Raw genomic sequence first — 27,953 nt, 5'->3', positions numbered from 1 at the left:
TAACAACAAATTTGAGATGGGGTAAATATTTAAATGTAAAAAACAAAAAGCAGCACAATTTTAGAAGAGTGATTGTCTGCCCTGAGATTGAGAGCTCTTAAAGCAAGATTGTAAACACAGAATGAAAAACCACATATTTTGTTATACAATTATTGAGTGGAATGGCCAAAGACACAATACATACATAAAGTAAAAAATAAGCTAATAAACTACAATAAAATGCATTTGCAACATATGAAACATATTTAATATCATACACAGAAAAAAATGTAAATCAAAAAACATCTTATAAGCAATCCAATGGACAAATAAACAGTTATAAGCAGGTATTTTACAGAAGAAAATCAAAGGGCTAGAAATATAAGAAATGATGATTTTTCTCAATAGTCAAGGAAAAACAACTAAAAAAATAATGAAATACAAATATTTGTCCATCATATGGTCAAGTTTGAAAAGCTATGGAGACAGGCTCCCCCATTCATTGAAAGCTAGAGGGATAAAATTTTATAGCTTTATGGGAGAGTATATGGCGTTTATACAAATCTCGAGACGTCTTACCTCAGGGAATGCTTCCTACAGAAAAGCAGGGACAATGAGAATATTTCTTTACATTTATTTCATCACTTTGTGTCCTGATAGAAATTTGGACATCACTTCCATGTTTTTCAAAAGAGAAAAGTTTGAACAAATTGTACAAACATATTCTTGTGTGAAATATTATGATGACGTTGAATATTTGAATTAGCAGGAATATTGTATGTATCATTCCAGAGAGATGCTCCTGAAGTTTCATTTTGTCATGCTGGAGAGTTGTAGAATAATTATTTATATAAAGATTCCTTATTTTAGGCTCTTTAAACATCAGTTGAGAATCTACTTTCTATCAGACATTGTCCTTAGTATTATCTCTATCTGAACTACTTTATTTGATGTGCAAAATCCTTTATAATTAGGTCAATCTCTATATTAAAATCTACTGTGCACTACACTTCAGTATGCTTCCTATGGTTTGAGCATTTCACCATCAAACTTTCCATACAGCTTTTTAAATTGGTGTTTGCCTTTTCCCTCTCACTTATCCAATTCTGCCACTCAGAACCCATCTTAGTATTATAATTTTTATGATGTCTTTTTGTAAAATTGAACTGTCAATGGGCTGCTTTTTTTGTCTTTAATGGAGGAAGGGGGAAAGGGAAGGTATTATAACTTTCCTACAAGTTAAGAGGAACCCATTTTCAGAAAAGGAGTTTCTAAGAATAGTTAGGAGGATGAGTACATACTCCACAATTGCAGATTCCCTTATTTCCATCGAAGGCTCTTATTACAAAGTACACCTAACTTCACCCAAGCTTTAGTACAAGTCCATGGCCCACAGGCTGCATGTGGCCCAGGACAGCTTTGAATGCAGCCCAACACAAATTTGCAAACTTTCTTAAAACGTTGTGAGATTTTTTTGCAATTAAAAATAGTCTCATCAGCTATTGTTAGTGTTAGTGTACTTTATATGTGGCCCAAGACATTCCTCTTCTAATGTGGTCCAAGGAAGTCAAAAAATTAGATACCCTGCTTTAGTTAGTAATGCATCCAGTATAAGTAAGGATAATTTAATATCAATAACTACTTTTACTTTTTGTAAAGCAAACATTCATCTGAAATTGCACAGACTACTCTTTATTGGAAGCCCATTTTCAGTCTACTTTGAATTAAAAATACCAGCAAAGACTTACAGTGTTGATTTGAAAAGGTATATAGGGCACATAGTAAATACAATCCTATGATTGAATGACAGGTTTATCTTAGAAAAATGGTATGCATTGATACAAATGAACAAGGATCTGGCTAAAACTACTTCGATTAATTGATGTTGTAAATGCCAATATACTTGGAGTCTAATGATAATAAGATAAGGAATAGCTAACCTGTATGAAACACTTGCCATGTGCCATGCCCTGTGTGGAGAGCTTGTTATATCTCATCTCAGTCCATCCTCAAAATAATGTTTACATGTACTGTTATTGTTATCCTCTTTATACAAAAGAGAATGACAGGCCTCAGAGAAGTTCAGTAACTTGCTCATGGTCATACAGAAATCCATGCAACCTGATTCCAGAGTCTAAATTCTTCATCAATAGATGATATGTCTTCTAGGTAAGGCAGTTGCAAATTGTGGGAACAGCTCAGGTAGCAAGAATAGGAAAACGTTCATTAAATCCTGCCTCAACCATTTCTAGCTGTGATGAAGCCAGTTAACTTCCCCACATTTCTATTTTCTCATTTCCAAATGTGGGCATTTGTTCAAGATATTTCTCCTTAAGGAATAAGAACTGAAGAAGCATATATCAAAGCCTTCTCAAAGTTAACTCCCATAGGACTGTGGTGAAGATTAAATGTGAAAGCATGTTGTAATCTATAAATCACTAAATAACATGGAGGTACTACTGTTATGTGACAGTCCTAGGATTGTTAGGAGCAAGACCAGAAAACTGTCTTGTTCAGTTTGACCAGATTCATTTGTTTCTCCTCACATAAACACAGTCCCAATTATAGTGCTTGATTCATCTGAAAGGTAGAACAATAATTTCCTTGTGGGCCAATTTTGTAAGGTAGATGTCAAGGTTTATGATGCATGCTTTTTGTTGCTGAAAATCTAAGCTGTGTATCTCCTGAAATGGCATCTGCTTCTTTATTGTGTACTGCTATATATCCATCAGGAATAATAATTAAATATTTTTTTGTACTATAGGTAAATACTGGAGAAATATATTACAACTCTTAAGGAGACATCAAACAAATAGCAACTTTAAATCACCACCAGGTTGGACTAGGATGAATCACTAAAGGAACTTGAGGGTTATTATCACTAACTCTTAGATTGTTTAGTTCACAGACTTCACTTTTTAAAAACTATATAATATATACATGTATATATGACACTGAAGGGGAATCTACTAAATGACATTTAAGTAAATGTTAAGTTTGTTGAAAATTTGAACTGTGACATTTCGAAATTTAGAGATGGAGAAGATGAGGAAGGACCAGTAAAAGATATTGAGAAAATAGATGGTGAAGTAGGCGAAAAATAAGGAGAGTGTGAAATCCTGAAGTACTAAGGCATATATTGAGGCAGGTTGGTAGCTATGGTGCTGGAAGCATATGGAAGTTTTCCCATGATTGATGATGCTATTTTCTTAGTAAAATAGAAAACAAGGCTTCACCTGAGGAAGAGGAGAAAAGAAATGGGGAACTTGTTGAAGAAAAGAGAGAGAGAGAAAAAACGAATGAATCTTCTAGGCAAGTGGGAGGGTACCCAGGAAATGTAGTAAGATTGCTGGGCACCACTGAGCACCCACTTGAAATTAGTGGTCATGCCTTTAGCGTGAAACTAGCTCAAATGGTTATATGCTTTCCTTAGCCCTCTCTGGCCACCTGAGTACAAGCATACAATAGGCAGAGATTGGATTAAACCAAAAATGTAATTTTACCAGATAATATTACAAAACGAGTGAGGCAAACTTGTCTTCAGGTGGGAAACCACAAGGATGAACCATTGATTTTAAATCAGGGAAGTAACATCACAAGGGATGAGGGTCAAAACATATTAGAGTATGCACGGGTACTAGATAGAGTGAGCAGGGGAGAAATTGTGATGTTGGGGTAGAATAGTTAATGATAATACCAAGTCCAAGGGTGGCCGTAGTAGGAGGTGACTAATGCAAGATGGAGTTAAAGATAAATGTCTGGGAAAAAGGAAAGTAGGTTAAGGAAGCCAGCATAATTCTAGCATTGTCCAGGTGTACAGTCAGAGAATCTGGATAACACCATTGTTGAAGAGCATGACAGTAAATCTGAGGCTAAAATCTCCAAACAATGAGATTCTATAGAATATTACTATTGGGGTGGAGACACTAAAAGGAAGCAACAGCTGGGTATGAACAAGGACCAGTGGTGTGACGGATGCCTGCTAGGGAGACTCAGATCTCAGCTAGAAATGAAGGGGCTTTCAATAAAGTTTTCTATTTTACCTCTTGAAACTCCTGCACAATTTTGGGTTAGACAATTCAAATGTTTGTTATTGTCGAAATACTCTCTTTTTATAAGTATATATTATACATATTTTTCTATATATATTTGTATATAATTTTAAATTATAATTTCTTGGTGCTAGTGTTCATAATGTATAGACCAACTTTCATAAGTGTCTAAAATGCATTTGAATTTTATATATTAATATTTTATGCTATGACTTTCATAAACTTTCATATTGTTACAATAATTTATCTGTAGATGATGTTTTGTTTTTATGTAGACAAATTATCTGAACACACCTTTTAACTTTTCCAGTCTTCATATCTTTTTTGTTTGTTTTTGTTCAAACCAGGGCCTCCAGTAGAATTGCATAAAAAGTAATAATGAGAAAGCTCATTTTACTGATATTAACATGAATGTTTGTAATATTTCACTTTTCAGAATGATATAAACTGTAGATTTTTTGTTAGATTCTCTTAATCAAGTTAAGGAATATCTTTTGTCTATTCCATTCTTGGTTTGCTAAAGTTTTTTTGCTTGGTTTTGTTTTCCCCTATCATTGATAGCTACAAATTTTATCAAATGCTTTTTTTTCTTTTTGCATCTACTGAGAATCTTGTGTTTCTTTCACCTTTATCTGTTAAGGCAATGAAATACATTACTACATTTTTCTAATTCTTGCTTACGATTTTTACTTATATTTTTGAGTGAGATGAGCATATTTTTTTCTTTCTCATGTTGTCCTCTTCAGGCTTTGATTGCAAGGTATACTTATAAAATTATAAATATTTGTGAAAGATTGAAATAGTAAGTTCCTTGAATGGTAGGGCTTATCTGATTTTTTAATGATGTCTTAAATATATTAATCTTTTTGATCTATCATATTTATTTCAAATATTTTAGCCAGGTTCTAATTTCTGTGTGCAGTTTTATTATAAAGATTGTTAATATTACTTTCATCTTGATTATCAAATCTATCAGTCTCTTTTCCCCAAAAGTTGTTCAGTGTAGACCAGGTACTAATTCATTAAAATTGGGCACCAACATATGGGAATGAACACTAGGCTTCAAAGCATGTCCACAGGATTTTTTTATAGGCTAAATATCTGCTTACTTTAAGCTTTATAGTCTTGTTCATGTGCAAACAAACCAGTAACCTTGGCAAAAGATTTAATGTTCACCAATATGTTAAATTGATAGTGTGATCTCTTTTAATCCACGTGGAATTCAGCTGTTATTTGATATGTATTTCTCCCATGATAGATTTAAGTCTTTTGAACATCATTATAATAGTTACACTATACTTTAATTAAAATACCCAGTAATTTAGCTAGTTACCACCTAGAATTTTAGAGTGTATATTAATATCTCCTGTATTTTGACTGCATGAGAGAATGAGTGTATGAATATGAGTAAATTTTTTCTTTGGTTTTGCTTTCACTAAATATTACTAAATTGCTTTCCAAAAGGATTCAGTTCCAATATAAATGAAGGGTGTTTGTTGACCTGTGTTAAATATAGAAGACTGCATAAGTGCCTTATTGTCTTTTGCTGATTTATCATTCAGTGTTAAATAGAATTATTTTGATTAATTTTATTATATGCTTTGTAAATTTTTCTCTTCTAGATATATTTGATGTTTTTTTAAATGCACAAATGAACACTTACTCAAATAATTCCATAGTTTACTTTGAAATAAAAACAAATCCTTTAGAGATTAAAACCACACCAAGATGAATCATCTTTTTTCCATTTTCCATTTTTCTTCATTAGGTTTGTTTAAAGCATGCAGCACATAAATTAATGTAGATTTACATTAATGAATGAAAGTTGATATAATTATGTTAAGTCCTACGATTTAAGGTTCTAATGAAGCCTACATGCAGTGAAATATATCTTAGTATATGTTAATTTTAAACAAATACTATCAAGCTTGCCTGTAATTTTCAAATGGCCTGAGACTCCTAGAATTGTGGACAATACATTATGAGAGAATTATCTAAATTGGATGGAGCAGGAAAGTAGGAATGATTTACATGGATCCTCACATCTTAACCCACTTTGAATGAAGAACACTGAGAATATGGAGCATGTGGATGTATAGAGAATGAGGCCTCAGCAATTCTTTATGGTAATATACTGTTGCATATGAAATTAACCACACTTTTTAAAACAAATCTATGCTAAACATGGAAAATTGGCTCTCAGGACTTTTCCCAAAATTGGCTTTCAGGGATTTTCCCAAATTTGATTATTTTAGAGAACAATCAAAAACTTCCTATGGACCCTTTTTGGGAGTGAGAAATGCAGAGGAAATATATGGATAATATACCCTGGTGACAAAATGCTAGGTGACAAAGTGCTGGTCCAAAATGCTAGGATGGGAACTAGAATGATTTGTGAGTAAGGAACAGCGAAGTCAGAGATACATGTGTGGGGTAGGAAGTCTGAATGTCTGGCTGTTATGATTGGCTAACAGTAGACGTGTGGCTGGGTAAGTTATTTCAAAAGGAATTGAGATAAAATTGAGGAGTTAGATGATCTCGGCTCATCCACGAACTAGCCACATGGCCTGGACCACATCATTCGCCAGCTTCACCTTTAGAGAAAACATCACTGACTGTCTATTCACAGGACTAAGTGACCTTAACATGATGAAAGTGCTTATACAGTGGCAGAGTGATTTATAAATGTAAGGAGGAGAAAGTAAGCTTTACTCTAATGATATTAAAAACAAAGATACAGAAAATGACTGTAATTGCTTTTATCTTTCTATTAATGAGAAAGTAAATTTCAGAATATTAAATAAAATTTTAGATTACGAATACTGAAGGAACTAGTCTGTTGAGTGGGTGTAAGATTTCTACATGTTATGTCTCTTTAGTTGAATACTGTATAATTAATGATTTTCCAAGAAACTAATCTATATTTATGTTTAACCTGCCAGTATATTTAATAATTTCCTTCTCATTCATTGCCTTTTGTTTTTGTGGTACATCCAAGTAGTATAGTCCTTGAGATAGCATTGACTTTATCCTGCTAAAAAGCTGTATATTCTATTGCTTAAGGATTTTTAAAATGTCAAAAGAAAAAAGAAGAAAAGAAAATTCACTCGAAAACACACTCCCCAGAGATCTACATTCAGCATATTATCATGATGATAACATTACACCAGATGTAAATACACTAGGCACTTTACATGATTTTTTTTCTAATTTCTAATTCTCACGATAAATATGGAATATAGGCATGTTCTGTTTCAGGTTAAATAGGTAACACAAATAGTAAGTCGTGGAGCTAGGATTTGCATCCACATTTTTCTAACATATATATGTGTATATGTATGCATACAGATATTTGTATTTTATAGAGAAAATTGGGAGCAAGTCTTCATATATATATATTTTAGCAAATACAGGCTTGTATAGATTATTGCAAGCTCTGCAAAGAAGACTGCGTGCTATATATGGGACCAACTTTTCAAAGTGTGGAAGACTCCTCAGAACCCCATACTCCACTTAAAATATTAGGCAGCATTGTCATGTAGTAGAGGCCAAATTGAAGAAAAAATGTATATTCCCACATAATTTCTTAACAAGGGTGTTAATAATCTTGGTTTCATTCTGGAAGTGATCCAAACCAGAACTGTTACCTTAACTAAAGCCTGTAACACTTGTGATGTTTGACTTAATCTTGCCAGGTTGCACTTTGCCAGATTTTACTTTCATGAACAATTATATGCTTTTTAAAATCTACCATATTCATCCATCTACCTATCCATTCCCAAAACTATTACTTAGTACCTAGGATGTACATAGAATTATGCAGCCAGTTGAAGAAAACAAAAAAGACTAAGATTTGGTTTACAGTGTAATTTATGCCTAATGAATAGATTGGCATTCATAAGTTTGCAAAGGAATAGTAATACCTAAAACGACCATCACAGTTCAACGGACTGAAAAATAGTTTTACTTCAAAAGACCCAAATGCAACATCAAGAGCTGATAAGAGTTTTATTATTTTAGATACAAGTAATCTTAGGAGGGAACAAATTAAAGTGAGAAAAACTCCATAAAGAAGAATTAACAAATTAAGGTAAATGAGGATAACAATATGAACTACCAATATCACATCATGTATTGATTTGTAAGCATGTCAGGGAAGGTGAGACCACAAAAACTTAGTCTTTAGGATTAAAAATATGGCTATAAAACTAAGGAGTGCTACCAAAATAAGTTGTCTTTTAAAAAGTTCTCTTCTGAGATTGCACAAAAATAACCGAAATAACACTTGGAAAAATTCTAGGAATTGACAGTGTGAAGCTAATTTAAAAAGATACGCAGAGAGTCATGGTACCATACAGCAGGGCTTTCCAGGCAAGAGAACACTGATGGAGGGACATTCTTACTCTTCCTGATGAGACGATGGCTTTCCTTTTTCAAAACTAAAGAAAATATCATACAGATTTTTGATTTGATGTTGATAAATTCATGGGAAGAGAAAGAAGAGGAGTTTTTCCTCTATTAAATTCAAATGTTTAAAGAATGAAATATTTTAGCAATTTACGAGTTCTTTAGCAACGAGCTAAGACATTAAGAGACTCTTAAGTTCTATTTTAATGTGCAAATACACCCATACGAACACACACGCGTGCGCGCACACACGTACACACAATCAGGATAGGTGGTGGGGGGCAACATTTTACTAGAAGAAAAAAAATTAGGGACCGATTTCTCACCTCTCATGCCTCACAGAAAATATACTGAAGGATCTAAATCCTAGGGAGAAGCAAAGACTCCTAGGACAGTGCCAGTACATTGAAAAACAACCTTTGCCTACTTTCTGCTTTTTGGATCAGGTATACAATGAAAGGAACTGATTAGTATTATTTTCATCCTACAATGTCATTTTAAATTCATTTTGCTGGACAATTAAGCAAAAAAGAAGCCCAAAGAAATATAGATCATGGTGGTTCATAGTTTTGTTTCATATCTTTGGGGTAACTTTTAATATGAATTAAGTGACCTATAAAAGATGCAGTTAATAAAATTGTGAAAAAATTCATGGAAATTTGTAATTTTATTGATAGCATTTTAACAAAACCTCTGCTGATATTGCATAGTGAAAAAACTATAGTCCACTGAAAAGAAAAATAATTTAAAATATTTTTAATACTTTCAAGTTTTTGCCAGCCAGATGTTTGAAACTAATACATGTATTTTCGAAAGCCTCAAATATTCACCAGGTGGCAGTCTTTTCCTTAATTGTGGTCAAAATAAACGATCTGCTTTGCCTCATTTATTAAAAAACATAGGACAACAGGTGAATATTGATCCCACACTTACATTGACAATACTGCATTTCGATGATCTGTCTTTTGTGAAAACATCCTTCCTAAAATATACCTAAGGGAACCTGTATATTATTCTATTGGGTTATCTCTGATTATTTCCCTTTATCATGACTTTTTTTCCTTCTCTTTCTCTATCTAACGAAAGGCTACATTGTGTTTGGTGATTTATAATATGTTTAGATTATGTTTATTCAAACTTTTCTGTGTCTTATAATCCTGGTGCATTTCCTTTCTTCTGACTTTTAGATAACTTTTAGCTCAGGGTCATGCTTCCTGGCTCCATGGAACCTTTCATAGATTCACACCCTCCTAACCACTACGCAGGTATCTAGAAGCCTGTCCTCAGAGATTTCATCACCAGAATGCAACAGGTTTGTCTCTTGCATTCTGCATCAGCATATTTGAAGTCTGATCCTAACAACCTGAAAGCATGACACAAATGTGAATCTTTAGACGTAGATCAAACTGGCATACTTCATTCTGAAATTAATAATCATGATGATAACATTAAACCAGATGTAAATACACTAGGCACTTTACATGTTTTTTTTCTAATTTCTAATTCTCACGATAATTATGGAATATAGGCATGTTCTGTTTCAGGTTAAATGGGTGACACAAATAGTAAGTCGTGGAACTAGGATTTGCAACCACATTTTTCTAATTCCAAACCTGATCCTTTTCAACCATGAAATATTTCCTTTTACATAAAACAAACCTCAAAATATTTAGTTTTATTTATATATTTTTCTCATTTCATAAAATCTTTATGATTGAGGCTAAAGTGGTAAATATGAAAAGTATGACTGCAAATTGATATAATAAATATGACTGAATTCCAGGCCTGACTCAAGGACTAATAATCTCAGTAGTCCTTGGTAAACTTCCTTACCTTCTTTAAGCTTCACTTTCCTCATATCTGTAAAAGGTGATGACTCCAGGAGTTACTTTGTATTAGAAGAATGGGGTGACATCACTTTAAAGGTGATGTCAAAATGCACTTTAATTATCTCTGATTTTAAGGTTAGGCATTGATTCTCCTTTTTGATCAAGAGAATCAGGCAGACTAAGTTGGAATTAAATAGAACACGATACAGTAAAGAGAAAATTCATCCAAAACAGATGCTTCTGAAACCCTTGATTTAATGCATATTACCACCAAGTCAAGTATTGAATTTAGTGTAAAAGCACCAAGTGGAATAGGCTTGATCTATACTTTCCTAAGGCTAGTAATTTAAAGTGAGGTCAGAAGAATCAAAAACTCCTCAGGTGATAAAGGATTAATGAATTCAGATGTTCTAGGATAAAGTATGCAAGAGAAATATGAATTAGCAACATTTAACATTAATTTATCAAATATGCATTTTTAAATTTTAAGCATTTTATCGATAGAATTAATAGTTATATATGTGCATAATAAAAATATTTCCTATTGATTCCATTCAAGGTGAAGAGTGTATCGTATTCTGCAATGGACTATCCGCCTAATATGACAATCTACTACACTTTTCCCCAAACCACAAAATAGTTCATTTTTAATATAGTTTTACCATGTTCACAGAAACACAATGGTACTTGTCTATATCTTCTTTTATTGATGTTGAACTACTTCAGTTTCTGTGTCTTACAAAATGTGATATGACTGTTATGTATTAGGTCCTTTCAGCCTACTCTCACAAAAAAATAGATGTGAATACAATTGGGAAACCAATACTGTATAGAAAACAGAAAAAAAGTGAGGATGCACGTTAAATATAGTTACTTATATTTACCCTAAAACTGCAATTGATTGCTAATTAGATTCCTTGAGGTGAGAGGTTCATTTGTATGTTTTAACAAGATTTTGATCACAGTAGGCAACCAAGGAAATTTTAAAGTTATAAGAAGAAATGAGAAAACACATTATCCTTTGTTGAAACTTTGCTAACCAAAACCCTTGTCCTCACTTTCTTACTTCTTTCCTCATCTTGAGTTGTTCCCTTGCTGCTCTGCTATAGCGAAATTGAAGAGGGAGCAGAAGAGAGTGATTCTATTAATATATCAAGAATGCTGAGCATGAATAATAGACACTGTATGTGTGATTGTGCCAGATAACCTTTAGAATCTCCTCCAAACCTAAGAAACTATCTGTGATTTTAAGAAAAGCAGTTTATTTTTTCATTTTTTTAAACGAAGGTATACTGTGCATGCGTGTGTGTGTGTGTGTGTGTGTGTGTGTGCAATATAGAAAGAAAGCAGATATAAAGAACAAGTTTTGATTGGTAAGATTCATTTTATAACCTAAGAAATAGAAAAATTATAATAACCATCAGCAAGTCTTTGCGGAGTCTCGAGTCCTTGTTATTAAATTTAGCCAACATTTATTGAACACGTATCATGTACTAGGAAATCTGTTGGGTATATATAGAAGGAAAAAAGGAATCCAACATTTGTTAAAGAGGTGAGAGTTCCTTATATAGATAACAGGGTATGAAAGTTGAAGTTTTTACAGGTACCAGATACAACTGATGACAGATTCCAGAGTTCACAATGCTTCAAGAGTATATAGCATGGAGACAATAGAGAAAAGGGTGGATTTGTGAGGAGGATTTCTTTGTAGACAACTGAAGTCGGACTAGGGGGCACTTGTGTTCCCAAGGATGAGAGAGAGATTACTGTCTGCCCAGGCACCTCAAATCAAGCCTGGGGGGTTTACCAGAACCATGGACTTCCTGAAAGCTACAACAGCAACTGCAAACTCCATGCTCGATGAATGAGCTTTTCCCCTAATCTTCTCACTGGATTCTCTTCACTTCCCAAATCTTTCTCTCTCACACACACAGATGGAAAGGAAAAGATAAAACTTTGAATTGGGGCTACTACATCTATTACCTAACAGTAGGAGGGAAAGTATGTCCAAACAAAGCCTGCGAGGACCACCCCAATAAACAAATGTTAAAGAGAGCTGGGCAAAAGCATGTCCAAGCAAAGCCTAAGAGGACTACCCCAATGAACAAACGGTTTCAAGAGCAGAGAGGGAGGGGAAATGCAGCATCGAAATTTTACTATAAATCAAGTCTATGCCATTGCAGATGGATAAATCAGTAAGATACATACATATTCATGTGTGTCTGCATGTGTGTATATATATTAATATATTTGTGTATGTATATGCATATAAACACATACCCTGTGGTACTGTGAAGCTCACAAAGTAGAGGAAAGTAAAACATATTTTCAACATAATATTCTAAGAGTATGAGGAGGCGTATAGGATATGATTATAATAGTAGTAAAGAAGAGAGACGTTTAACTTCATCAGTGTTTCACAATTTATATCATATCACATCATATTTTATAATTTATATCAAAAAAGGGTTCACGTTATCTGCCAAATAACTGCCTCCAGCATGGATGGCGGGATCTATTTCTGCAGAGTCTCAGCTGTCAGGTTTCAGTTTAGAAATGGACCCCTCCCAGAGTCTCTCAACTTGCTGCATCAGGCTGCCCAACAGGGTAATATTGAAATGTGCATTGCTTGACATTAAATCTCCTACACTCTTGTGAATGTGCTGTTCTCGCCTCCCTCTTCCCAGAAATTTCTCAATGTGCCAGCAGTGTCTCTTATTACTGCCAGTCTCTTCCTACAACAATCTAAGAGGAATTGAGAAAATCAGATAACCAGTTTTGTTAAATCAGTAATTTAATGCACTCAAGCTTCAGTCAAGGGCCAAGATTCAGTCAGGGGCCTCTGGCTGAAGGAATTTCAGGACACTTGCTCCATCAAAAGCATGGAAAGAACTTTCTATGCTGCTTGGTGGCCACGGTTTATTTCTAGACCTGTTCAAAAGAGCTTAGGTTTCTAGACATGTCAGGGTCAAAATATCCAGGCAATTTGGCAAAATAAGAATAAAGTCCAGGAAAACAGAGAAACCTCTACTCAAATCTCACTTGAGCAAGTTAATCTCTCTGAGCCACAATTTCTTTATCCATAACAGTTCAATATATGTGGAAGGAATCTACCAAATAAATGTGAAAATACATCCCAAACCATCAAAGAAAACATTTTCTGTATTCCCCACTCATGTACATGCATTTATTCCTCCCTTATTGAATCCCTATTATTTAGTCGTGACTGCTTAAACAAGTGTTCAACAAAGATTCAAAGGCTGCTACTAGGGTCAACGAGAATGAACTCTGCAACTCCTTAGCAGTATCCACTTGGTGCTGGAGGGAGGAAAATGGCAGTTGAAGTACTTAGTTACTTCTAGTGGCATGGAGGGAAGTACACCTCTCTTTTTAAAATGACAAAAATGAAAGAACTTATCACAAGGGTTGTTATGAGGTTTAAATAATATAACAATCTACAATGATCTTAAGAGGATGCTCGATAAATTGCATATTGAATTTTTCGTTAGCAATTTTTATTATTGTGACCTTAGATGACTAGGGTAAAATATTGAAATAGATTTACAATTCACTGCAGCCTATTTGCTTTTTGAAGTTATGTATTAAGTTTTGAAGAAAATTATTCAATATATTGCTAATTGAGAATTATCTGAAATTTTGGAGAGTGGGAAATACACAAAACATAAAGTCCAAATAAATGTGTAATTATTTCTCATTTTTACTTTACTCATCCAAATATCAATGTGTCAAAAATTCACATTTATATATAATGATACTAGTGTTGCTTAGTGATTAAACTTATATCTCCAAGTCAAATGAATCTATATACTTTCCCTCAGGGACTCCAGAAATCAAGAAGGGATGTTGCAATTAAGGAGATGAGTGTTAGGCAAAGTTAACCCCACTCCACTTATATACTATCACCTTTTTTAAGGGAAGAGAGATTATACATCCAGATGATAAAATTTACAACTATCAATTTCTCTTACCCACTCCTTCTGGGTGGGTTTTAGCATTCCCTCAGAAAGCTGTATTCTGTAAGTCAGTTCTCACACACTCAAAGTTTGCAGTACAAAACTATTGTCAAGTGTTTCTAATAAATGACTCAAACAATAGAGACTTGGAACATTGACATATTTAGAAACTGATTAAAAAATGAGTGTATAAAACATAAATTGTGATAATGAAAATAAGAACACTCTTTTTAGGTGCTTGAAGAACTCGTTCTTGAAAAGAACTTTTTAAAAAAACTTTTAAGTTCTGGGGTACAAGTGGAGGTAATTACATAGGTAAACTTGTGTCATGGGGGTTTATTGTGCAGATTATTTTTTTAATTTAATTTAATTTTTTTAGATATTAAGACTTATTATAAAACTGCAATAATTAAGATACTATGATATTGGCTCAAGGATACATGACTAGAGCAAAGGAATAGAATAGAGTTCAGTAATAATGGTTACAGACATATGCATGTCTGACAAAGTACTTGCATCCAAAATATGTCAAGAATCTTACACAGCAGTTGGAAAAGTACAGTCAAGCCAATTTAAATGTGGGAAAAATACTTGAAAAAGGTTTCAGAGAAGAGAATATCACAATTTGCTGTAAACATAAAAAGATGTTCAACATTATTAGTCGTGAGAAAAATGCAAATAAAAATAACAATGTTATATCGCCACCCACCCACCACAATTGCTAAAATGTAAAAGACTGACAATGTTAAGCTATTATTGCAGATTTTTGGTGACCTGGAGAAAATAATTCGCTCTGTCCGCTCTGTCCTTATGGTTCAAACCCTATATGATTGGGTCTTCTTCCAATTTTTGGCAGTGGTATCCCAAACCCCTCTCACTGATTTAGTCTTGCCTTCTGTCCACAGCCTTCTCATACCATCCAGGTAGATGTAGCTAATATACTCAGGTCTTCCAATGAAATACTAATTATCACCACTCCCCATATTAATCACTATGCTGACTTCATAGCTGTAAATTAATTTTGCCTGTTTTTGAATTTTATATGCATGGAATCATATAAGATTTACTTATGCACACTTTTGTATTTGGGTTATTTTGCTCAACATCCATATATTGAGATCTGTCTATGTATTATGTCTACCTGTGGTTCATTCTTTTTCATTGCCGTAGGCGATTCCAATTTCTATCAATTTAATTGTATACACTTATTAATTCTGTGATTGATAGACTCTTGGGTTGCTTCCAATTTGGGATTATTACAAAAAATATTGCTATGAATATTCTTATGTATTGTGCAGATTATTTTATTACCCATGTATTAAGCCCAGTACCTACTGGTTATTTTCCCCGATCCTGTCCCTCTTCTCACCCTCCACTTTCCGATAGGCCCCAGTGTGTGTCATTCTACTCTATGTGGAAAAGAACATTTAAAATTCGGCATTACCTGTATCCTTGTTTGCCTGTGTTTTGATACCAAACCCAGAAAACTACTCATTTTGCTTGTAATCAGAGAATAAGTGAATATAGCAGGCAGAAAGAAAGGGTATGTTGAAAACAGTTACTGAACATCCTAATCACAACGTGTATTTTCATAATTCCCAATTATATTAACACCTTACGTATTCAAGTAATTACAGTGTTTATATGACTATTATTCCTAAATGATTAATATTTCAATATTATGGTTAATGAAGAAATTCAATTAATATACTGCTTACTGAAACATAATGCTATTAACTTTAGATTTAATCACGTTAATAATGGATTAGAGGGATCTAATCACTCCACAAAAGCTTTTCGACAAAACCCACATATGAAAGATTCATTTGTCTCTTTCTTATTTTAATGTAAACCCATTCTTTATACAAGCTCTAAAACTTCACAGGGTATTTGCTTTGAGGAATATTTAGCCTCTTCAATAGACATATGCATTATTAATTTAATCACATATAATAATATGAAGTGCTTTAAGGGTAAGAATATAATAACTTTCAAATGGTATCAGAGTTTCTATTTACCATGCTCTTTCAATGTTAGGCATAGATCCTGGTGAGTGGCAGCTATAATCCCCTTCTTTTTCTTTCGTTTAGATTTTTTTGTTAGTTATTTGTCATTTTTAAATTTCCAACTTTTAAGTTAAGGGGTACATGTGCAGGTTTGTTACATAGGTAAACGTGTGCCATGTGGTTTGCTACACAGGTCATTCCATCACTTAGGTATTAGCTCAGTATCCATAATGAGAAAGTCAAGGCTCAAAGGACTAAACAATTTTTCTGACATTATAAGACAACATTAATACCTAAACATTTCTCTCTCGAAACTCTCTCTACTATTTCTCACTCCTTCCAACCTAAAGATCCTACATGACTCAGTTTTTCTACCTAAACATAGTGGAGAAGAGCCCCATCCTGTATTTTCACATCGTGGAATAAAAATCCCTAAACTCTTAGAGGTTTGTTTTATTACTTGTGGCTTTTTTGTTTTGTGTTATCTGATTTTTTTTTTTTTTTTTTGAGAGTGGTAAATGCCTTTCACTCCTGTGTGTTCCAAATATATCTAATATTTTTGCTTTTATAGTATGTCATGCTGAGAGTGAAAAGCAACAGAACATGTTTCAGAGGGATTATTTATCTATAATTTGTTGGTCTTCAAGACAAAAACCATGTCAATGAGACTAAGGAAGTTAAATGCTGTATTAATACAGAAATCAGAATAGCCAAGTAGCTTAAACCACTTTATCATACTAATAGTGCAACATGGTCCATCTTTTAAGAATCTTTTCTTTCAGGAGAGAACTTTTCAGGTCTCTTAGGACTGCCATTTGCCAGCTGACTATGCTCTATGCTGTAATAGCCTTTAAACTCCCTGCTGTGGAATAATAAGATTCCATTTATTTTTTAGACATTCAAAGTACTTGTTTATATTGACTACATTGAAAATATCAAATATGGGGACCATTTTCAGCTTTTTAATCTTAATGGCAGAATAAGAAAATAGTCTAAGACACTTTCCTATTGATCACTTAAATTGATACATAAAGAAATATAATTGATAACCCATATATAATTGAAATATAATTGATAGCTATGTCTCAATATGGGATAAGTATTTTATGGGGAGAAATGAACATCTTTAATACTATACTATAACTCTTATTCCTTTCTCTCTTTAGCTCTCTTTCTCTCTGAATTTTGATGTTACCTGAGTTATGGTTACACATACATTGAGGCTCACTTACTGTCAATATCCAAGATTTGACCTCAAACAGGGTATAATAAAAACAAATAGAACAGAGTAATTTCAATTGGGCTAACCACAAAGAAGTTAAAATGTTTTCATTCTTTAGAGGGTGGCCCTATGAGTTAGAGTTTATAGACTCTCTTGGTATACAATATCATTTAATAATTACCATATAAAGTTCATGCGATTGCAGACTTGTTCCAAAGCCCAATGTGGAAAACCCAATCAATACAAGAGTTAAAAGTGAAGTTTTTTCAGGGTAACTGAATCCTTTTTGATTCATTCCAAAAAATTTAGATTTGTCTAAAGAACACATTTCTATGTCCATTAGACAGGAATATATTTATTGGAATCCATATTGACTAAAACTCTTCTATATTTTTATTCAGCAGTGTATATTTTGGGTTATATATTTGCATTAACATGCTACTACCAATGTCTTATTTCAGACTGTTTGATTTTCTGATCACATAACAGGCAACGTTCTCAAGGCACAATTGTATTAACAAATCTACTGAAACAGGTACGTCAAAACAAAAGATTTCCTATATGCACTGAGGTAGAAAGAAAATAAGTAAACTGAGATATATTTTCTTTTGCTCTCCCTGAATTGGGTTTCTGTTTCTGATTGTATTAGTCCATTCTCACATTGATATAAAGAACTACCCGAGACTGAGTAATTAATGAGGAAGAGAGATTTAATTGACTTACAGTTCCACAGGCTATACAGGAGGCATGTCTGGGGAGGCCTCAGGAAACTTACAATCACGGCAGAAGAGTGAAGGGGAAGCAAGCATGTCTTCACATGGCAGCAGGAGAAAGACAGCGAAGGGGAAGGGGCTACACACTTTCAAACAACCAGATCTTGTGAGAAGTCTATCACAGGACAGCACTAGGGAGACGGTACTAAACCATTAAAAATGACCCCATGATCCAATTATCTTCCACCAGCTCCCACCTCTAATATTGGGGATTAAATTCAACATGAGATTTGGGTGGGGACAAAGAGCCACACCATATCAACAATGGTGACATTTTGCAAATGAAAAAAGAGGTCTTGAACTCTAAAGGGTAAATTGCTGATGCTTAATCTTTTCACATATTTTGTATTATTTGTACATTTCTTTGTCAATAGGAAGACAGAGATAATGGCATAATACAGTAATAATGCCAAAACTATTATTACACGTTACCTTATAAAAACACTTTTACAGAATTTGAACATCACTAGACTTTGAGAAGTAGGTAAGATTCAGACCACAAACCTGATTAACAGCCAAGAAAAAACAAAGGCTCAGAGAGATTCAGATGCTTGTCCAATTAGCAAGTGGTGAACTGGACTGGAAGCCGGCATACTGTCACTTCACTTCTTTCTATGCTCTTTCCCAGCACTTCACAACTTCTAATGACTTTGTTATTTCTTAGTGCAACGCTATGCTAAGGAGTTTCTGGGGTCACAGTTAGTATTTGTTGGGCAACAAAATTATAAATGGCATTATAATATTCAGGATAGAGACAGTCTGAATGTGTACATCCAGAGACGTCTTAAAATTTGTCTAATTCATATCCTGAATTAAAATAAGTAATTAATGATTTAAATGACACCTGTTCAAATTGATGCAATGGCTAAAGCCAGACCAGCATAGTGACTATCTTCAGAGACTCTTGAGTTCCAGCACTGGTATTTCCTTTCTTTGTGATCTGGGACGTGTCACTATGTCACTTAAGCCTTTTAATGCCTTCATTTTCCCATTTGTAAGTGGAGATAGCAATAGCACCTACCTTCATAGGACAATATAAAGATTAAGTGAGATAAAGCAAGTAAAATTCTAACCAGAGTTACTGGCATGGTGACAAACTCAGTGAATATCATCTAGTATTACTACTGTTGTTGTCATTTTTTGTCATACAATTTTTATTATTATCCAGATTATATGAAGGTTGGTTGCTAGCTATTAATTTATAGGTCCTTTCAGTCTGGCCAACCCACTGTCCCATTGAGTCCTCTTTCCTGTCCCTCCTTTGTAAAATGAGGTGATTGATTAGGTTGATCTCTAAGAATCCTTCCAATTATAAAATACTCTGCATTAGTTTTAGTAGAACTTTAAAACCAAAATTTCTTCAGCTAATCACTCTGGAATCTTAACTGTTTATAATGTATAGCAAAGTCTTTTTTTCCAAAGTAGGAATACATAATACGGATGTTACTGAAATTGGGAAACTCTCATATATTAAATACCACTTAATAGCTAGTATTTAAGGGAATGAATTGAAATTTCCTGAAAACCAGGTTAGCATAGTATAGTATAAGACATCTAACATAAAATATACAGCTGTAGGTTTTCTATAACCTGCAACATCCTCTGAATCAGTGGTTCTCAAAGCCCTGTTGCTAGACTGGCAGCATTAGCACTACCTGGGGTACTCATTAGAAATACAAATCCCAAGGCCTCACTTCAGACCTGCTATGTCAGAACCTCTGCAGGTAGGTCCTAGTAGTCTGTATTGTAACAAGCCTTTCCAGTGATGATGCTAAAGATTGACAACCACTGATCTAACAAAAAAATTGAAAAGCAAGTTCTGCTTCTGATAAACATTTACTGAAGCGGCTGAAACTGAAATTAAATCTGGACTTAGAAGACATCTAAGGTCTGCTAAAACCAATGAAAAGTCAAATTACCAATCAACTGACTGAAAAGAGGGTTAAGAAGTCATTCTCAGTTATTCCCTCTAGAGAAATAAGGTAGAAGGTTAAAGCGAAGTTCGGTAAAGTCATCAGACACTATCAGTGCAATGATTCCTGCTTAGTGTAGAGAATCAGAGGCTCTCTGTGCTGTCTCCTGTGGGAAAGAAATAAGCTATTACTTTTCTTGTTTAAAAAAAAAAACTAAATTGAAGACCCTGATTTATGAAAGACTACCTTAAATATGGAAGAAAATATTTAATGATCTATGCCCATCTATTTATCTGGAAATACCTAGATCTTTTCATCACATGCTGCATTGAGAAAAATCATTTAATATACTAAAACCACAAATCTTTAAAACACGTATAAGGTCAAAAAGAAAAAAATCAATGTCAGAACTGCAGGAAGACAAAGTGATTTTATATGCTTCAACGTCCTGCTTCAATATCATCTACATAACAATCTTAGACCCCATTCTTAAATCCAACATTTCTAATTAACTCCTAAGTATTAATACTAACAAATAAAAAGCCTCATATGTCCAATTTGGTCCCATAAGTCTTTTCTTATAGGCTTTATTTCAGTTAATGGTGTTATTTTTTTCAAGGTATATACCCATCAACATTCTTCTCCTTTTTCCTTCAAGCCCTTCTCCAGCCCTCTACCCGCTAACATTTTGTATTTGCCAAATCCGGCTGATTTAACTTCATAATTTTCTGAGGATTCATTTTCATCTTTTCAGTTCTGACAGCCTTTATTCATATTCCCATGATACTTTTCTTTTCTGTATTCACAATCGGACCTTAGGACTCTCGAGAAAAGGAACAGTGTCTCCTCCTCAGGGCCCAGGACGAGGCCTGGCAGAGCAGGCATCTGGAAATTGTTCCCCAGTGAAAGCCTTTAAGCGTAGACAAATTCATCTGAAATCTCACAGCTCCCATGACCTAAGGATGCCTAAGAAATCTTTTATTTTCCAGAGAAATAAGTTAATATGTGACAAATTTCTAAAAGAGTATATTTTGAATACACATTTCTTACATTTTAGAAACTACTAAGCATTCTAAAAATCAGATTTGGATGATTTTTTTTTTATTAGAACCTCTTTCTTTACTCATTTTAGGATGTTACATTTATTTTGTTCAGTTTGATATTATTGTTTTCAGGTTTTATCATTCGGCCTCAATGACCTCAACAAAACAAATGACAACATGTCCCAGAATCTTTGGGGATACCATGAGTATGAAAATTAGGAGAATTAAAATAAAACAAAAACGGCCTTCAATGATCACAAGAATAAGGAATTACACCTTATGAGAGAGAAAAAGTCCTATCAAGAACATATTTGCTACTTACAACACAGTGATTTATGAAAACTGTTATTCCAAAAGATGTTGACCTTCCTTAGGAAATAAATTACCTAAGAAAATCACAAACAAACAGCCAGGCTCTAATGGGATTTGATACGACCCAAGCACTGAGGAAATCTTTGTATGCTACGCTATGCACATTTCATGTTGCTAAAACTTCAGCTTTCATTGTGCAAGATGCCAAGAATTCTGAGGGAGATTGAAATTACTCTTTCAAAATTATAAAGTTCAAACAAAATCATACAGTTTTTGTTTATTCTCAGTGCCTTCACTGAAGAGGAATTCTAGAATGTACAAATAGAAAAGGAATTCTTGGCCAGTAGACTGATACAAGAGAAATCTTCCAGAAACACATGGTCTGGGAAATTTCAGACTCCTGGCAGATCACAAACCTTGACTGCCTTTTATTAATAATGACAATCCAGATCAAATGCCTGTAAGGAGCCAGGACCTACTTGTGAGGCTAGAGTTTAGTTCAGAAGTTGAACATCTTCCAACAAACACTCTCATAATAGCAGACATCTTCTGCAGACACAGAATTATTCTGGTCAGTACAAATGTCATTGACTAAAGAGACACTGAAATTTATGGCCAGTGTTCTCTAGAAAATAGAACTAAGAAGGTTCTTTAGTAATAAAATCAAAAACATGTTCAATGGCAGTTTTGTTCTATAGACTTGCTGCAATCTATAATGATTTACATCACAGCCAAAACATCTGTCTTATGGTTGCCTATATAGACATAAAATAAGAGAGTGTACAATATAATATCATTGCTGTTAGAAAATGCAAATACTTGAGAGGTGCAGCTGTGGAAAGAATTTCAGTACCACAAGGAAACTAAAGTAGTAGCACCTAAACTTACACAGATTAAAAACAGACTCTTACTCATTCCTGTCTGTGTTCTGTACCTCCTTAGTGGTGAAAGTCTGGTATATAACATGAAATGTGTCTTTGGATATTACTATTACCTGTCTACCCCGATCAAGGCTTGTTCACTTTTGAAAGGATACAAGAAACAAGCAAATTTTCATAGCAGTAAAATTTTACCAATATAATGAGAGTAATCCACAAACAACTGTTTATGAAAGAAACAGCAAAATGCCAGCAAAGCAACAAGCAAAAAAGTATTGTTGCTGTGGGGTGTTACTTTACCAAAGTTTTAGTTCAGGTGAGGGGAAGGGTTGAATGGGGATGAAACATAAAATGGGACCATAAAAACACAAGCTTTTCCCAGCAGACAGGGATGCTCAGCTGTAAAGTTCTTTTCCTAATAATGTGGCAAAAATTCTGATAAACGTCCTCCAGGAAAGCAAGAAGAGCTTGCTTGTTAAAAAAAAAAAAAAAAGGCACACACCTTCTAACAGTCTAGCGTTTGCAGAGACAGAGATGTGTATATTATCAAATAGGCTAGAATTTGCTAGAGCTGAAATAACATCCATTTTATAAGATTTTACTTTAAAAGGCAAATTTTTGAACCACTGCAGAATCTGCAATGTCTTTGCAATTAGTCAATTAGCCTTGATGCAAGGAAGTGATGAGTTCAGTGTGGAGGGAAAAAGGATCAAATAGATAATTCAGACACAAGGCAGTTGCAAAGGGAAGAGTCCAGACAGACAAAAACAGACTCCTTATTCATTCCTGTCTATGATGTCTCCACTTCCTCAGTGGAAAAAGACAGAGAGATGGAAAGAAAAAAACACACATTGTATTTATAATTGTGTGCCATTTTAGTTTATTTTCTGTTGATAACTATAAGGTATAGCTACATTTGCACCATTAGTAAATTTGATGTAGTTAAGCCCACAGTCAGAGTTCAGCTATCTCAAAGTAATCCCTTTCGTTTCTTTCTTTAAGTCTCAATTTAAAAGAATCTACTAGGGTTTGTTAAAGGATAATATCAAAATTAGATGGTGCAACTCACTTTTGCAGTAAGCTGCAGAAGCCCAGAACAGGCAAGCAGGCTAAATGCGAAAATAAGAAACCAATTCACCCTCTGCTAGGATAGAATATAAGAAAATGAAAGGCAAGAGGAAAAAACACCCAGACATACACATAAAGTTACAAGCAACCTGTGTTGAGCATTACGTAGAAATGTTTCCAATTTATGAGCAGTCTACTTAGATTACTTCATTTTGCTTTAGCTCTCACAATTACTTATGATTTTCCAGGGCAGGAATTGCAAGTGGATGTAACTATCATAGGACATGAAGGGTGTATCTAATAGTAGTTTTCTGTTATAATATAGTTCAGATTTTGAAGCTTATATTTCTTAAATTTTCAGGGCATTTGAAACTCTAAAAAAAAAAAAGAAAAGAAAAGAAAAAGAAAAAACAAACAAGCAAACAAACAAAAAAACTCTTCTGCAGGTGAAATAAATTAAAAACTGTATTTTTGCAGGTACCTGTTTTTCTCCACTGGGTTTTTTGTGGTTCAATAACAGCTCAACAGCTCCGACGACTTCTTTTCTGATAGCATGTAATAGAGCATCTCCAACATAGACATTAAAGCTTAAGAGTAGTTCGATGAGCTCCAAGTTCTCATTTTCAATTGCAATGAGGAGAGCAGTTCTTCCGAGAGGATCAATGCAATTAATATTGATTTTAAAATAAATTTCAGCTTCCTCTAGGGATTTCTTGACACTGGCATAGTCTCCCTTTTCCACAGCATTCAAGTAGGCTTTTTCTGATGGCGAGAGTTCTGATTCTGCTCTTACTATCCTCAGAGGGATGCGATCTCTATAGGGAGCATTAACATTTCTTTTGTAATAGAACTGAGCCATGTTTCATGCCATGCTATTTCTTTGTCTCTGAAAGTAGAAACCAAAAACACAAAGATATTAGTGTTAATATGCTTTTAAAATTGTTAAGCATCATACTTCTTCTCCAACTCACAGTGCTATCAATAACAACAATACCATTATTAGTAACTATTAAGAGTTAAGATTTCTTTTTTTCTTAAACAACATAAATACTAAATAGTTGTTAAAATATGTGGCAACAAAGTCTTCTGAAATAAATAAAAAGAGATTAACATTTGGTAAACTATTTTAAAAGTTACTCTGAAAGTGAATTTTATCAGAGAATGCATTTAGAGTTTTGGAAATTATTTACAAAATTTATCATAATTATATATAGTTTTCAGACAACCACTTTGAATATCAGAGGCCATATTTTTGAGATCTCAAAACTAAATATTCAAATGTATAATTCATTGTCAATTTTTCTAATTGTGGAAATGCTATTGAGATTATGTAATACCATTGTGTTTGCAAAATATTGTTAATTTGTCATATATTCGTTTTGTTTGTTTGTTTTCTTTTTCTTTTTTTTTTTTTTTTTTGGTAGAGACAGGGTTTTGCCATGTTGCCAGGCTGGTCTCAAACTCCTGGGCTCAAGAGATCCACCTGCCTTTACCTTTCAAACTGCCGGAATTACAGGTGTGAGCCACTGTGCCCTGCCCTCTATACTTAATGCTAGTAAGTAGTGACATCGAAGTTAATGTAAATTAACAACATTAATGTCAATAAAATATACTGAGCCCAATGAACATGATTGTATTTTTTTCTCTCTTTGAGTTCATTGAGGGGGGATGACATGTATTGAGAATATTAATTAATCGTCAAGATGAGTCTAAGCAATTCCATTTCCAAAAGAAGGTTTGGAAAGGATTAAATGGTGAAAGAATTTATTATAAAAATGTTATTTTCTTAATTCTACTGCCTTTAAAAAATAACAATAAACCACAAGGCAGGAATGTATTCATTATAATTTTTTTAATTTAAAAGTTAGATTAAGGATATAGGTGAATATGAGAAAATTAATTCAAATAAATGAAAGCTCATCTTATCATAAATTAATAAAGGTACTGGAAGTCATATTGATCTAGTATCATCCTAGTGATAGAGATTCATAGAAAAAAGTATTACATCTTGAGTATGATTTATTTGTTGCTGTTAGTTCCTCTTGCATACTTATTATCTAACCTATTTTATTTTTCTATGTTATTTAAATTGAACTCACATGTTTATTTGCATATGTTTACTCTGCGAAATTAAAACAAATAGGGTGTTCTAAGTACTTAAACATGCATATTCTTTTCAATTGATCTTCTTAACCCTAATCATTTTATGAGTAAATTAATTTGATTTGAATAATGTTTTAACCATAGATTAAACATGAATTACATTAACAAATATGATGATATTTAATAATATTTTTATTTTGGGAAATTTCACATTGTTTGCGTATTACCTCAATTTATTATTTTAATTATCAAGGAAGTAATTTTTACCCTTTGACATCCAGATAATTCATCATGATTTCTAAAATATCTAGGTGTAAGAGCTACTATGAAAAACTATTATTTCATAATTGGTATTTCTCTGGCATAATATTTTGTAAAGCTACCTTCACAGACTAAGCAAAAAGTGAGTGTTCAATATGTATTAATTTCAGATGTGTGAATTACTTACTTGAAGGCTGATTATAACTTTAGTATTGTTGGAATGCTTTAACTCACTCTAGAATAACAGGAATAGCATTTATATTACAGAATATCAAGGAGAATTTAATATTTCTCCAATATCACTAAAACTTGAGTAAATCAAGATGATTATGAGTCTATCTATGTCATTGTAATTATCTGATCCTGAATGCCCCCATTTTTTGCATCAGTGATGCCATTACAATGTTGGCCTTGGAGAGGTGGTTGACACTCCCTTCCTTGGCACCTTTTTTCTCAGTCCCAGGTCAGAGTCTGTAACAGTGTGTGGGATCAATGCTATGACCTTAACATTGTAATTTTATCAGGACTAACATCTAAATTTTCCATAATAATAATGACTGGTATTTACATCCAATTTCAGCACTGTGCATACTCTTTATTATCTCAGGTCTTTCTTATCTATGATTCCTGGAAAAATATATGAATTTTTATTTTAGAGTTGAATTTAATTTTCCTACCAATAATATTTTTAGCTTGAGACCAGTGTTTGAATGTAGCTCACCCAAAATACAGGTTAAAATGAAAATACACATGCACTCACACACATGCATGCACACATCAGTTCTGCATGTGAATTATGATTCAATCAAGATTCAATCAAGATTAAGAATCATGCTAGAGAATGAACAAACTATTTTTATTTTTTTCATTTAGTTAATTTTATTAATAATGCTACCAAATAAAGAATTAGGTAGAGAGCAGCATTTTATTCCTCATTGTCAAAGTACAGAATGTCAGTGACAATAGGGATTAGTGGACAAAACAGAAGCTATGGGAGGACTTTGAGGATGAGGAAAGATAAAAATAAATTAAGATTATTAATATCTATTTCATTTAATCCAGATAACTTCCACAAATGTAAACCACAGAAGTTCATTTTAAAAAGAGTTACATTACACAAAAAAAGAGACATATTTTAGTCAACACTGTAATTAAGAGATGGAGAAGGTAAGGGATATTTGCATTAGGTAATCTATTTTTCTATCCATAAGGTGATGAAATCAACACTTACCAAGGAATGGGTGAGAAGATAAGAATGAAAGCATTAGTACTGAGAAAGATCTTTTATTAACTTTTATGACCTCTTTCAATCTCTTGGATTTGAAAACAGTATATAAGAATTTATGTTAGGAAGTCTAGACCGATTTTAAATACATTTAAAATGTAAACACATTAAATAAATGTAAATATTTACAATTGAATGTTAAAACACTCACAGGGAGAAACACACACACATACACACACACAAACACACACACACCGAGAAGAAAGAGAGAGAGAACAACTTTGATGTCTAAAACCTTAACATAAGAGAGGAAGGAAGATCATATAATTTTTTTGCACATAGGCTTGTCCTTGATTTCTTGAGATGCAGGGATACTAACTGGAGGACAAAAACACCAAGTTTAACATTTTAAAACTGTGCTACATAAATGCAATAGCAAGTGGCAGGTGATGGAATCTCTCAGCTGACACACTTAACAGCTATGGAATTGCTACTGGATAGAAAGGCTGTTGAAGAACAGGAGACCCAATATTGCAAATATGTTGACCTATAATGTCAAAATAAAACATTGTTCCTGGTCCTCCACTTTTAGAATTAACTTTGGAGGGGAAATGATTTCTCCCCCCAAGAGACTGCAGAATTTTAAGAATCTTTTCATTTCAATGTCTCCTGTATAACACCAGACGTGGAATGACTGATGGGTCAAATTATATTTAGAAGATTTGGAAGAGATGAGGAGTGATGGGGAAATAACTCAACTTCTGAGATGTGACTTTTTACATAAACTAAGAATTATTTCCCCTAAATGTGTTGAGGATTAAAAAGAAACAAGAATGTAGAGAGAGCTATAACTTGACATTGATCCAAAGAGAAATTAAAATTGTCACTAAATATGAAAACTACAGTTC

The 27,953-nt window shown here is 33.5% G+C and overlaps 1 protein-coding gene across 6 annotated transcripts in view; it reads right to left on the bottom strand.

Moving 5' to 3' along the window:
- TRPC4 (transient receptor potential cation channel, subfamily C, member 4) overlaps positions 1-27,953 on the bottom strand; it is a 251,741-nt gene that overhangs the window by 131,016 nt on the left and 92,772 nt on the right. For all 6 annotated transcript variants that reach the window (XM_011992974.1, XM_011992973.1, XM_011992975.1 and 3 more), the window contains exon 2: positions 23,938-24,342. In XM_011992974.1, the coding sequence (XP_011848364.1) occupies positions 23,938-24,315 (378 nt within the window). In that variant the 5' untranslated portion in view covers positions 24,316-24,342. The remainder of the gene's footprint in view (positions 1-23,937; positions 24,343-27,953) is intronic.

The sequence above is a fragment of the Mandrillus leucophaeus genome, unplaced genomic scaffold, assembly GCF_000951045.1.
Source record: "Mandrillus leucophaeus isolate KB7577 unplaced genomic scaffold, Mleu.le_1.0 Scaffold421, whole genome shotgun sequence".
NCBI classification, from domain to species: Eukaryota; Metazoa; Chordata; class Mammalia; order Primates; family Cercopithecidae; genus Mandrillus; species Mandrillus leucophaeus.
The sequence above is the reverse complement of the archived record's forward strand: the minus strand, read 5'-3'. Positions and strand labels throughout refer to the sequence as shown.